This window comes from Indicator indicator, chromosome 9 (genome assembly GCF_027791375.1).
Source record: "Indicator indicator isolate 239-I01 chromosome 9, UM_Iind_1.1, whole genome shotgun sequence".
Classification (NCBI taxonomy): Eukaryota; Metazoa; Chordata; class Aves; order Piciformes; family Indicatoridae; genus Indicator; species Indicator indicator.
Window position 1 is genome coordinate 6,803,920 of NC_072018.1, and position 13,658 is coordinate 6,817,577.

The window sequence follows — 13,658 nt, forward strand, 5'->3', positions numbered from 1 at the left end:
GTAAAGATGATGTGAATAAACCATGAACTTCCTAAAACAGAAAGGATTAAGTTTTACTAAGATAAACTATGCGTTCAGAAACAAACAAAACACGGAATAGCTGCAGCTGCTAACTGGTCACTAAAGTGGACTTACCTTTTGCTGTCATCAGCTGATATGACTTTTAAATAGTACTAAAACATATACAGACCTAAAATTTTGCTTAGTAAATACTATTTATAAGAGATTTTTCTGTCTATAAATATTGCACTGGTTTGTACAATATTAACATCTGATTCCTAAAGTCTAAACAGAATTATCTTCATTATAATTCCAAACGACTAAGATAATTCATTTTCCTTAAAACTTATCTAATTTTGACTTGATATTTTTATTATTTTTCACTATTTTGAACTGCTTCCTGCCTTCCAAACACAAACCTGGTTGCCACCCCCAAGGTAATAATTCAAACTTCATGACTTCTTAAGCCTTCGCAGTTTTAACTTCCTAAGGCCATTTTCAGCTTCTTTTTTTCTTTTTTGGACAAGCTTCTCTGAAGACACCAGCTGCAGTTCTAAACAAGATGATGGCATCACAGGCAATTCCACAGTTTTTGTTCCTGGCTCATTTTGGCTTCTCTCCACTCCACTGTTCCTCACAGAAAGAGGCTGGGAAAGGGTTTTGCTCAAAGTTGATGGGCCCTCATTAGATACAGTCTTTGTCACATCTTGTTTAGAGAACAACCTGGAATTAAATGAGGTCGTCTCCTCCAGGAATGGATCTAAACAACCAGCATATTTTTTACTTATTTCTGTGTTGCTAGGGATCAAAGGAGTCCCTTCAGAAAATACTTTTTGGAAATACTCTAAGTTTTCTTCTGCACCACAGATCTGTAGAGCCTGTGTTTTGGTTGCTTTTTGACTTGGTTTTGGATCTAGCAGTGCTGACTCAGAGCTACAAGGAGGGTTCTCACTTAGAAGACTTGATCTCAGCCTTTCCACAGAGTGATGTTTTTGCTGGCTGCTAGTATCAGCTGGCTGTGTCTGATTAACATTATTTCCCAGCTCTAAAGCAGGAAGCTCTGAGTTGCTCTCAGCTGTATTTATACAGTCCTTTAGCAGTCCTGTAGTCCTACATTTCACTTCAGATGGAGGACTGAGAGAAGTTTGACAGTCATTCTTTCTGTTCCCCATCTGGGAGTCCACGGAGCCAAGATATACTTTCTTGTAGTCCTTGCTGATTTGAGATTTGCTTGTGATAGTTTTCCGTGGTTTTGTCCTTTTCACACTGCAATAAAAAAAGAATTTTGCTTTTAAATTAAAAGATAACCTTCACTGCCTCAATTTGCCCTTCTGAAAAATTCTAAAATACCACTAGGACAAGCCTCTTTCTGAATGTGGAAAAACCCCTCTATATCACCTTGACAAACAGTAATGCTTGTCTAGTGTGGATAATATCAAGTGTTATCCATCTGATTTTCCGCTGCACTAGGGGAACTCTATTTATTAATGACTAAGCCATGAAGGAGTTCACATTCTATTCCAAGAGGCAGAACTGGATTCATTACAGATGTTAAAGGTCAGCACGACATCAGTATATTGAATTTCTTCCCAAACTGGCTAGATAAAATACTATTTCATAAGTGCCTAAATAATTTCAAACCATTTCCATATATTCACATGCATAATGTACATCTAAAGAATAAAGGGGGAAGGCAGGGAGAGGCAATGTGTGCATCTCTGTGTGTGAGTTTCTGATCTGCTTAAGAATGCTCCTCTGGAATTTTTCCCAGGACATTTCAAAGCATTACTTTAAAGTTAACCACTGCTCGTCTAGTATCAAGCTCATTCATCTGAGAAGGACTTAGGTAATGCAAGTAGATGATATTCTAAAAGGAATTATACAGGAAAATGGGATCACAAGGGATCTGATGGAGTATCAGCACATAAACACTCCTCAGCTGTGTGTTACCTGCAAATCCAGATTTCACTATGCACAAGTACTGAAGCTGCCTATGTAAGAGCTTGAGTCCAAATATATTACTATAGATCAGCCCATGCTGTGACCCCGTTCTGCTGCTCGGCTGATGCCAAACAGTTTCCAGGTTGGCATGTCCAACTTTTCCAAAATAGGCAGAAGCTGGCACACCTCCAAATCTTACCTTGTTTCTAAAGGCAACACAGATAAGACAACATGTAACTAGAAAAGTTGCCAGGGTTCACAGCAAATCCCCAATTCCATGGTTGATTTGGGGCTACTGGCAGCTCACACAAGTAATGGCATTCTGACACAGCCAAGGACCAGTAACATCATCAGCTGACCAACTAGCCCTTCCCATCCACCATGCCTGTGACACACTTTAATTGCAACCAAAGATCCAGAACATTCTCGTGGTACATTGTAAACTCTCAAAATGAACAAAAATAATACATTTGCAAAGTGTTTTTCACCAGATTCAAACATCACATATTTGTTTTGGCTTAGAGCTTCATTCAAGGGAAAAACAGCCTGTTTTGATTCTGCCTAGTGCTATGTGAGACATCCATGTGGGCTGTAATATCTTTTGTCATGCTGTACAAAACAACAACCAGCATTTGATGTGCTTATCTACACTAGAGTAGCAGGCTCTTAGTAATTTGAAATAATATTTTGTAAAGGTGTTTATATTGTTTGAAATTTAATTACATAGGCCCAATTCTGTTTACCCAAATTTTTCCAGATCATAAATTTAACATCTTGGCATGAATAGTGACATACATTTCTTTCAAGATGTCTTGTTTTATTTGGTCATTCAGAGTAATCTTAAGCCTCTTGTTCTCAGTAGATTCAGTAAAATATTCAGACGTCCCACTGGAAAGTTCTTCTTTCTGCTCCAAAAGAAAATACAGGTTTAAAACAAGGCACACCAAGCTACGATTATTCAACAAAAACCTCCATTTCTAATACTGAGACTAACAGATGTTCTTTATTATTTTGATCTGAGCAGTCTAAGAGAAACAATTATTTTTAATCTTTTAGTATTTGAGAGTCTAGTCAGCTCCCTCCCCTTTCAGACTCCCAATGAACATATTTCATATGCTAAAATATACCACAAACAAACAAGACTGTAATGTAAAGGATGTAGTTTTCCAAACCGTCTGAGGAAACTGTTGGCAAATATTTGACATCTTTGTGGCTCAAATTGTGACAAATGCCAGGAATCTCTCTTGCAGACAGGAGCATGTTTGTCAGGTTTTTTTCTGAAGAGACTGACTGGCGCAGTGGTCTATACGCTTATCCTCAGCAGAATTCCCATAATTTTCCATACTTAAAAAAATAAACAGACTCTTATTTGCTCATTTAAGAAAGCAAGGGTTAAAACTTTTAATAAGAACATTCAAACGCTCATAGCTTGTAGTGGTTGGCCACCATAAGACAACAGGGGAATTCTTTCTGGTCTCAACTAACAGCAGCACCATGGTTTTATATAATATGAGATTGGGGTGAAAGGGAGGGAAGGAAAATGCTCTTTTTCTTCAAGCTGTGAGCATTTCCTTTCACAATGAAACAATCTCAATGAGAGAAGAGCCATTTGCTGACTTCATTATTAACTACCACGTACTTAAAAAAAATATTATCTCTGAAGCTAAGGATAGGAGAGGAAAAAATACAGCAAAGTCCAGAAGAGAAGAGGCTTGGTGTATCTCCTCTTTGACAGTATTTTTCTTCATCAGCTTGCTTGATGCAGCTTCTCCTTGGGGCACATCAAATGTAGGGAGTGCTTATTTATGCTGTTCCTTGCTCTGCACTGCAAAGCCAGCACAGTGGAGCCAAGCGGTATAAAGAATTGAAGAAAGCAGAGGAGGGCTATGGAGGCACAAGGCCAAAGCACGTACATGTACACTGCCTGGAACATCCCTCAGGAATCTGTCACTTATAGGTGATTAAGGCTTGCCCATTTTTATTGTTATTTCTGTTTTAAAGGAGAGGGGGTAAACCTCACTGCTCCATCCAGAAGAATACGCCAGTGAAAACGACTTCCTGTTTTGTATGCAAAAAGAGGGTAGTCAGGCAAAGAAATAAAGCCCTTTCCACAGTTTAAAAAAGTACAGCTGTTTTCAGCCTTCTCTTCAGAGGCAAATTACGCAACCTCTTTGTGTGTATTGAGAGATGCATGAAGTTCTGTCCACTAATGGTGCAACTTGTGTGTTTACAGCAGGCAGAAAAAACATGCGACATACTGGCAAAGGGATTTCAAGCTCAGAAATAAAGCCTAACTAGTTTAATCTAGGGGATTAATTGATGCTTCTATTCTTGTCAGAGGCATGGACTCCCTTCATTTGTCTAAGTATGTTTTCGTATTGTGTAAACAATTAAAGCAGAGAATATCACAAGATACTCAAGAGCGTTTCTAATTTTAAAAGAAAGCACAGACTCTTAACCATAATGTAGAAACTATTCAGATTTCCAGTAACATTCACATAACTGAAGGATCTTGCACAATAATCCTGCATCAAAGCAGCTGGAGAGCACTCTTACTTAGCCAGAGAACAGAAGCACAGGCAGAAGTATTTGAATTCCTGCTTGATGGTAACTGGAAAGGCTAATTCTACTAAACATTCTTCAGTCCTCAGCACAGCAGATTGTGACAGTGTCACCAATCCACTAAGGCAATTCCTGTAGCTGTGGTAAGCAATGGGTGGAAAGCACTTTGTTCTAAATCCAGAGTAGGATTGGGGACAGTTCCTGTTCACACATACTCACTACCACAGATAAGGGATAAACCCCAGTTCTAACTTGCAGATGATGAGCAGTTCACAACTGCTGCCTGCAGTGTACTGTCATGCCAGGGTGCGAAGAGCAGACCCTGGAGAGAAGACAACAATGGTGCCACATCACTTGTGAGTTGAGTAAGACCGGAGTTAATGGTCTAGAGATGAAGGGCCAACACATTCCCTCACTACACCACTACCGGCCTTTTATTTTGTTTTTAAATAGCTTATCACAAAGTAATGACAGAAAAGGGTTAAGGCATTAAAAAATTAAAAATCAAAATGATTTATATGTGAAACACTTCTGAACATGCCCTCAAAGTACTGTAGATTTTCCCCTTGGAACCACACCCTGTAAGTGCAGTATTTTGAGAGCTGAACAATTAACATAAGGCATATGACTCAGTCTTTGAAAGACTCTGTGGGAACCAGAGAGCCTTTTGCTATTAGGAGTGATGTAAACTCCCTAAGGCTGGAATAAGTCCACAATAGAAGGCAGAGAGTCATAAATAACAACAATGGGCACTCCATATACTACTAAGACACTCAGACATTATTGGTGAAACTTCCTTTATTTTCTTTATTAGACTTAATAATTTTAGTTAATTAAAAATACGTATATAAAAAAACATTGTCTGTTTTGGGAATACTATTTATTTCCTATGGGAACTTCAGGACTTGTTAAAGAAAGTAAAAAAAAAAGCTGATCTGCTCTCATCCTGCCTAGTAATCCCAAATTCCTTTTAGGCAGTGAAATAATTAAAGAAAAATATTCCAGGCATAAAAAGGAGGACAGCAGAAGCAGACATCGTATAAACAATGACACCATGACAGAGAAAAACGTCAAAGCACCGCCAGACTTGTGACTTGACTCCGAAAGAGCTGCAGGGAGTGGGATTGCTGCTAACAAATTAAAACCACATTTCTTGGCAAATTGTTAAAGGCAGATGTATTTACATTTGTATGGAGACTGGGTGGGCACAAAAGATTAAAATGCTTCTTTAGCCCTTGAACTGCCAAGTTCTATTAGAAATATGCACTCTTAAAATCCTAGGGTAAGCTCACTCCTTTTTGTCACTAGAACTCAGCAAGGAAGGGCCTGCAGAAATGAAGCTTACACAGCCTGACTGCCCTACCTGCTCATAATGCTGGCTTCTCAAATCCTGATTTTAAGATCAGGATTAAGAGGTATCTGGAAAAAAGACTTGAATAAGACCTACAGAGAAATATGACTGTTAGGCACACAACATACCTGCTTTATTTAAGTCTTATCAAATTGAAAATTCAATCGTCTACAGTCTTACCTTACTATCTCACTCAAAAGAAACCCTGAGAAATGTAAAAGTGGTGACTGCCATCTGCAGCTCTCTCCAGGATGGCCAAGCTCAGCAACACAGCACTGAATACCTGTAGAAGAACTACTCAGGGATGTGCACTTGTGAAGAATCCTTGCAACCCCTTATCCTGAAGGAGGGGGAAGGTTCAGCCTTTTCAGCCTGACAATAGTACACACAAATATTGATTTATTTTGTTTGCTTGTTTTTCAGACTAGGGATGCTGGGCTAAAAGAACAGTGCCCTCATTCCTGCCTCTCCTTTGATTTCATACTTTCTAGCTGTCTCTTCCTATGCTCAGGATACCAGCTGCACATGTTTATGTGCTTGTTCTTAACTCTAAGGGATAAATTTAAATTCAGTATGTGTTTAACAAAGAAAAAAAATCACAAACAAAACAGAACAAAACCAACACATTGTTTCTCAATTGGATTTATCAATGTGGCTCAACTTGCTCATCAAAAAAAATACCTTCATAGAAAACATCAACGGGTGCAATAAATCACATTTAGTATCAAAGTACCATATGGAAGTGGTCTCAGAATATAATATTGTAGAGTAAGCAATGAAATAAAGTATTATCTCAAGCACACACAAGTGAATGAAACCATAATTAGCAGAACAAATCAGACAGAAACAGTTATTTAGGGGAGCTTTATGTGAGCTTGCAATTGCATGACCTCTCTTAATGTCATTCTGGCAGTATCATGAGCTCAGCCATCTAAAATAACCTTTAGGTCTCAGAACAGTTCTAAAACATGACTGGCAGACCAGAGAGATCTTTCTGGAACTGATAAACAGAAAAGAACTCATAAAGCAAGTGAAGAGTCTTGTCAGTGAAGGGTGAATTGGATACTATCATCACAGAAAATTGACAGAGAGGATTTTAGGCCAAGTCTTCTGTCCTCTCCCACCCCACAAGAAGGAAAAGCTTTCCACAAATGCACAATGCAAAATTTTCAGTATTTCTAACACAGTGATGTAGCTGTCCTAGTAATTCTACTTTTGAACTCCTGCTACATCGTAAAATACTTATACAACTCTTCCCAGTACAGAGATGGATAATATTCTCAAACTGAAATACAGTTCCTTGATTGGAATTGCAAAATACTGCTCTACATCTTAAAACGGAGTGTCCTGTTCCAAATGTCAGCAAAGTCCAGTAAAAAATATTAAGGATAAGGATCATTCCATGTTACACATGGGAGTACTGATGTTTCATTTGAAATAGTTATTTTTAAGAAATATTGATTTTATTTTAAAATATATTCTTGTAAATATGGAATTAGAGAAAGAACCAGAGAAAACTGCATCTCCCTGGTAAGGAACAGAACTGTATAACCACGGCCTACCAAAAAAAGCAAAATCAAACTCCCGGATCAGTACAGCCTTCACTATCTACTACCAAAATTCCTTTTGATTTGACACCATGGTTCTTAACTATTAAAATTCTGCTTGTGAAGAGTCCCTGTGGTCCATACTATTTAGTCCAAGAGTCAATTACAAAACTCTGTTCAATAAAAATGCATAGATATGGTGCTTAAGGACATGTTTTACTGGTTGGCTTGGCAGTGTTTAGATTAACACTTGGACTTGATCTTGAAGGTCTTTTCCATCCTTAATGATACCATGATATATACCATGAAATACAAGGTGTGAACCTAGGTTTTCATTGAGTACCTAAGTCATGGCAACTCCAAACACTCCAAAGGTCCCTGAAGTATCATCAGATTAGCTTAAAGCATATGATTTCTATGAGGAAAATGCCTTCTTGTTTTTGAAGCCTTTTGTCTGGATTGTAATGATATTTTACATACAGCAGGAATCACTGAATATTCTGAATGTAGGAAATAACTTCTCCAGATTTGCATTTGAATGCTTGATAGGTAACAGAAAACAGAAAAAATGCTAACAAGCTGTAAATGCCATAAGCCAAACAAAAACGTGATACTGCATTAAAAAAACCCAAAACCTAAAGCTGAGGGGAAGGGTTTTTTTAAAAATTGACACACATATGCAACAAAGAGCAAGAACATACGTAAGACTTGCTAAAGCCACAGAAGGTGCTCCTAAAACAAGTGATTTATTTACCTGCTGAGAAGCACGTGACACGTGCCGTATTTGCTTGAAGGCAAAAAGCGTTAAAATTAATGTTAAGTAATTGAGCTATTAATCATTCTGATTTTATATGCTGATGATACAAGACTCAGATTCTATCTTCAGAGGAAGGGTCCACTGATAAGAAACAGAGGAAAAGGCAATAGCTTTTCAACCAAACCAACTTCTCTCAAGGACAATGAAGAAAAACATAAAACACATTAATGTTGAACTCATATTTTTAAGAAACCACTGTCTTAAAAGTCTGCATCTTTAGATAGCCTTTCCCATCAATTTTAAGGCTCCTGCCTCCAGTAGTTATGAAAGAGGACATGTTTTATACTTTAAAGACCTCTTTATAAAACAAGTTAGCAGTTTTATATGAAGTCTGACCCCTTTCCCCAACTTACAAACCACAAGGGAAGGCAATCTCAGTTGTCATATAGGTATCAGAAAAAGCAAGTGTAATTCCTGTAATTCTGTACTACAGCTTTCCACAGCCTGACATGAGGATCCTCTATCTGCTTGCCAGATCTAAACAGGTATGAGAGTACAAATATCTAAACAGCTATCAATAATGCTGAAACAAACTTTGTATTTATCCTTCCAGACGTAAGCATGGATTATATGACTTACCTGGCTACATGATGTATACAACATGATTCATATACTTAACATTTCAATTCTTACAGGAAAAAAAGTCTGGAAAAGAATACCTCAGTTCTGAAAAACTTGTTCTCTTTATACAAGAGAGTTTAACAACTGTAGGCAGTCTTGGAAAGAATAACTAACACCCTTGATCTTCCTAGTTATAAAGAAGCAAAATATGTAAAACAGGCCAAACTGCATAGCCCAGGAGGTAATTACTGTTTGACAATTAAATCAATGTTCTAGCCTGGTTTCCAAAACAAACACTACCACCCCAGAAGTCCCCAAGATTTTTGAGCTCACACTGGAGATCACTCCCTCTGAATACTTTCAAATCATAACAGATTATTAAAAAATCCTTCAGTGAACTTTACCATCATATATTTTAGCTTAATGCTCAGTCAAGTTATGAAATTCCTATTAGTTGCAACAGGTTTGTGTTGAAGGGTAAGGAACAGAGTGCTTTTTGAAGGAATTAAAACCCCAAATCCATCAAATATTCTTTGCCAAACAGGACTATAGAGAATTATTATTTAAAAACTGAAATAATTTAAACCTAGAGTCATCAAAATCTCATAAATGCACAGCAGCTAAATAAACCCTTTACCTCAATGTACCTTAAATATTATCACTGAGAGCCTTCCAACCCTGCTGGATGTGCCTGTCCTCTCAAAGTCTGCAGAGTGGAAAGATCTGTACTTCAGTGCAAAGTCCAGAATCTTAGTTCAAATCCACCTTAACCAACAGCATAAGCTGTGACAGAAGGAGAGTGAAAGGGGAGAAGAAAATGAGGGAGGTGAAAGGATGATGACGGATGATAATATCTTAAATAATCACAAGGCCTTGACAAATGAGATCTCATGAACACTGCTAAGTAGTTACATTTAAATCAACTAGAGCACTCCATATAAGCAGCAGCTGACAAAAATCAGTACAAGATACTCAATTTGTTCCTACTTTTTGAAGATTGCTTCATATGGAACTGATTTTGTATGCTTAATCTTTTATACTGCAGTTACAGGGCCTTTTGTATTTCTGCTATCCTTCATCTGGATTTTGCACAGAGGTACATAATCTTTTATTGAAGATTAATTCATCTTACCTATTAGCTTGAAGACAATTTAAATACTACTCTCTATTTGATTCCATACATACTGTAATATTCTGTCTGCTTTTAAGATAATAAGGCTCAAGAACAAAGATTTTCAAATCAGTTCCTTATACCAATACCTTGGCCTGTTTCCAGAGATCATACAGTTAATTCACTCGGCAGCATACACGAACACTGTAATTGCTCTTTTCAGTAAAAATACTGTGCATTTATCAGCAGATGATTTTCATTTACAAACCTAATGCCCCTCTACCCAGCTCTGTGAGGTTGCTCTGAAATTCTCCACAGTCTTCTCCAGTCTTGACTAATTGAAATAATGGTGTCAGATTTCATTTCATCATTTGTTCACTTCTTTGGATCATTAACATAACAAACAGCAGACTGCTATTAGACTTTTGCCATGTAGAAAATAAATCAGTCAGTTTGCAAGCTATACGAAGAAACTACAACAAGTTCAGACAGATCTCACTGAAGCAATTCTCAGCATTACCACTCTCAGGTATCGTCCCTCCCCTTTTGCAGGAGGTTCCTACCCGCACTGCAGAGTCTGCAGAAGAGAGCACACACAGGCTCTAGCTGCTTCCGCTTGCAGTTCAAAGCACTACTTTAAAAAACAGAGAATTTTGGTTTGCATGAATCCACATGACTGATATGCAGCAAGATGAGATGCAGGCATACAGCCCTTCTGGCAAACTCTGCTCTAGGAGTGGTAATCTCCAAGGAGCAGAGGCAGACAGCTGGGATAAAAGGCAGTACTATAAAATTGCCACCGCTTTCTTCTTTATGAGCAAGGTGAAGACCTTAGTATCATTACTTTCTGATGCAGTTGCTCAGAGAAAGCAGTCTTACAGTTAAAGCTAATTTAAAGCCATCCTGACAATGAGAGGGGAATCTCACCCTTACCCAGCACATGGCCTTGCCAAGTCTCTTTATCAACACCAGAGTTTATACAGCCACGATGATGCGATCCAGCTGAAAGCTAACCAAGAAAACATCGAAAATCTTTAACCCTCTCAAAATACCCTTTTTTTCAGGGGATCAGTGAATCAACCCAGATTCCCACATATGCCAGTACTGACAGACACTGAGGACAAAAATCGTGGCTAAGAGAAAGGCAAAAAAGGCAGGAAGGACTGCATGTTTCAGTATTGTCAGACTTGCATCAGCTCAACCAGAATATGAAGAACAGGTAAAGAAATGTGACAGAAACTTGAAGTGTCAAAAGCACAAACTCAAAGAGAAAAGCTCTTCTTTACCTGCTCCACTATGTGGTATTCAGATAGCATCCATTACTCTGCAGTTTCTTCCTCTCTTTCTGGCAAAAAGTAGTAAACCCTATTCATACAGTTACCAAACTACAGCTTAATGTTGTTTTCCTCTAGCTATGTTTCCTAAAATGACTGAAAAGAATCAGGTACAAAATATGCAATCACATGAAAAGTAAATGTTATGAAATTTAAAACACATAAGCAAGACAAGTATTGCAACAAATGTAAGATTAATGTGTGTTTTGGAAGTTACTTCCAAACTGGGGTAATTATCAACTGCTACCTAAAGGGATGGTCCTGCTCTCTTCATCCAAATCCTGGCAGCAAAGCTCCTGCAACATTTTTTGTGTCACAATTGGCAGCTGTGTGGGTACAGGATGAGCTGGTTCACTGAACTGACATGACAGAAAACTAATCCTTTAATAAAAAAATAGAGAAACTTCACAAATAAATAGTTTTCTGTTGGATCAAGTCAATGAACTAATTCATTCTTAACTAAAGAATCACTTGGTCCATTTTAACCAGGAAGGCAGGAAATATGTAGGTGGAACTAGGCATGTAGAGTGACCTTTTCAGAAGTAGCCCACCGTTAAAGCAGTTTAACTATGATACATATATTTTATATTAACACATATATGCACACATACACACACAGAAGGGCCAAGTGTGAATTGTGAAACTGCATTTCGCAGCATTTCCTTCTTCACATATTCCACCTTCATACATCATACAATCTATCATTTAACAATAAAACAGTCTTCAGGATAACTAAATCCTATACATGAAGTTTTCTACTAATCTTTACAAATTATTGCTAATCTGAAAAGTTTTAATTCTACCTTTCAAAAGGCACACTATTCCAACAACATATACTCTTATGTTAAATCTCTTGTTTATTACAGGTAGGTACACGTTTTTGTGAAAGAACCAGAAGCCATTTCTCAGCATAGTCAATATCAAAGCAAATCATGTCATTTTTGCTCCTATGAGTTTGTAATGTATTTGGTTGTTCTAACTTATGAATTGACACAATTTATAAATTCAGACCTGAATGAAGAAAATGACATAGTTTGCTTTTATTTTTCTGCTAAGGATTTGAAATACTGAGTACATCTTCAGCACTTTTCTTCTCCTTTGTGTACCTATGTGGAGTTTTTTGTTCGTTTGATTTTTTAAAGAGTAATATTCTGATTAGAAAAGAATCTTCCTTTTTGCATAATATTCTCTGTAATACATCAGGGCTCCATGGAAACCCTGAAAGCCTTTTAATCAAGATAGGATCACCCACTTTACACTTTTCTGGTTTCACATGAACGGTAAATTCAAATTTCCACTTCAATATCATTATTAGCTTAACCTCCATGCTTTTTCTACAACTGCTTCCTCTCATAGATTCTAGTATAAAGCCAATGTGGTTATCAATGAATACGCCATTGCTAGCACATTGAAAATGCACACAACACTCCAATAAGGCTTCCACCCATTTCCACTGTTTCTTCAGATAACCCATGTCCAATTTTCCGTTTTAGCTCTCTACATAATAATCACCAAGAAAACGTCGTCATTGGCAAAGATTTCACCTTTTGCCATGTTCCCAAAAATTTCTTATTTTGCAAGATAAAACTATTCAAGATTTCAAATATAGTTTGACAGAACAGAATACAATGGCTTTATGTTTCAACTCAGCAATAATCAGCCAGGCTCGTCTTCCATCTTTTCCTTCAGACTTTAAATCTGCTTTATGTATTTTCAATAACTTGCCTTGTTTCTTTAAGAGAGATTTCTCTTCTTCCAAAATTATTATTGCTATTTGAAGCCTTATTTTTAGATATGACCACAGAAACACTCATTTCTAAATAGATTCTAGAAATTGAAAATTAACATACCAATAGATTTCAGGTCTGTTCCTTAGAAGCACTCTCAAATCTTTTATTAGTTTATCCTTATAGCTAATTTGTCAGAGACTGCCTAATCCAGCTTCTCCTTGATCTTACAAGATACATTGCATAAGGCTTCAAATTGCTTATCTCGGCAATTGATGCTAAGATTTGTGCCTGTGAATATCTCAAAAGCAATCTAATTATGATCTTTCGTACAATGCAGGATGTAAGAATTTCATTTCCTATCTGGCTACATCCCTTGAAACTCTTAGTTTAAGTACAGCCTAATTCAGAGATAGAGAGGCAGTGAAAAGACAAAGAACAAAGTGCAGAAGATAGGTGAAGAAACAGTTGCTGTCAGTGGAAAAAAAAAATATGTATTAGGCTGTCATAAACCTGGTTCCAAATAATGGGAAAGCAGAGCATTGAGCCTGAATTGCCAAGACACAGATCAGGAAAGCTCAGGAAGCTTGATCAAAAACATAAATCATTATAAGAACAGTTTAAAAAAAGTCTTGACTAAGTCAATTGCAGCAGTATTCAGCAACATTGAAAAGTGACAACATCTCCATTAATATATAGTCAGCTAC

The 13,658-nt window shown here is 37.3% G+C and overlaps 1 protein-coding gene across 1 annotated transcript in view; it reads right to left on the reverse strand.

The window, feature by feature from the left end:
- Positions 1-452: 452 nt before the first annotated feature.
- Positions 453-13,658, reverse strand: part of SLX4IP (SLX4 interacting protein) — a 58,553-nt gene continuing 45,347 nt past the window's right edge. Inside the window, exons 6-7 of the mRNA XM_054383747.1 lie at positions 2,737-2,846; positions 453-1,266 (exon numbers count right to left, since the gene is read on the reverse strand). Of these exons, the coding sequence (XP_054239722.1) occupies positions 453-1,266; positions 2,737-2,846 (924 nt within the window). The remainder of the gene's footprint in view (positions 1,267-2,736; positions 2,847-13,658) is intronic.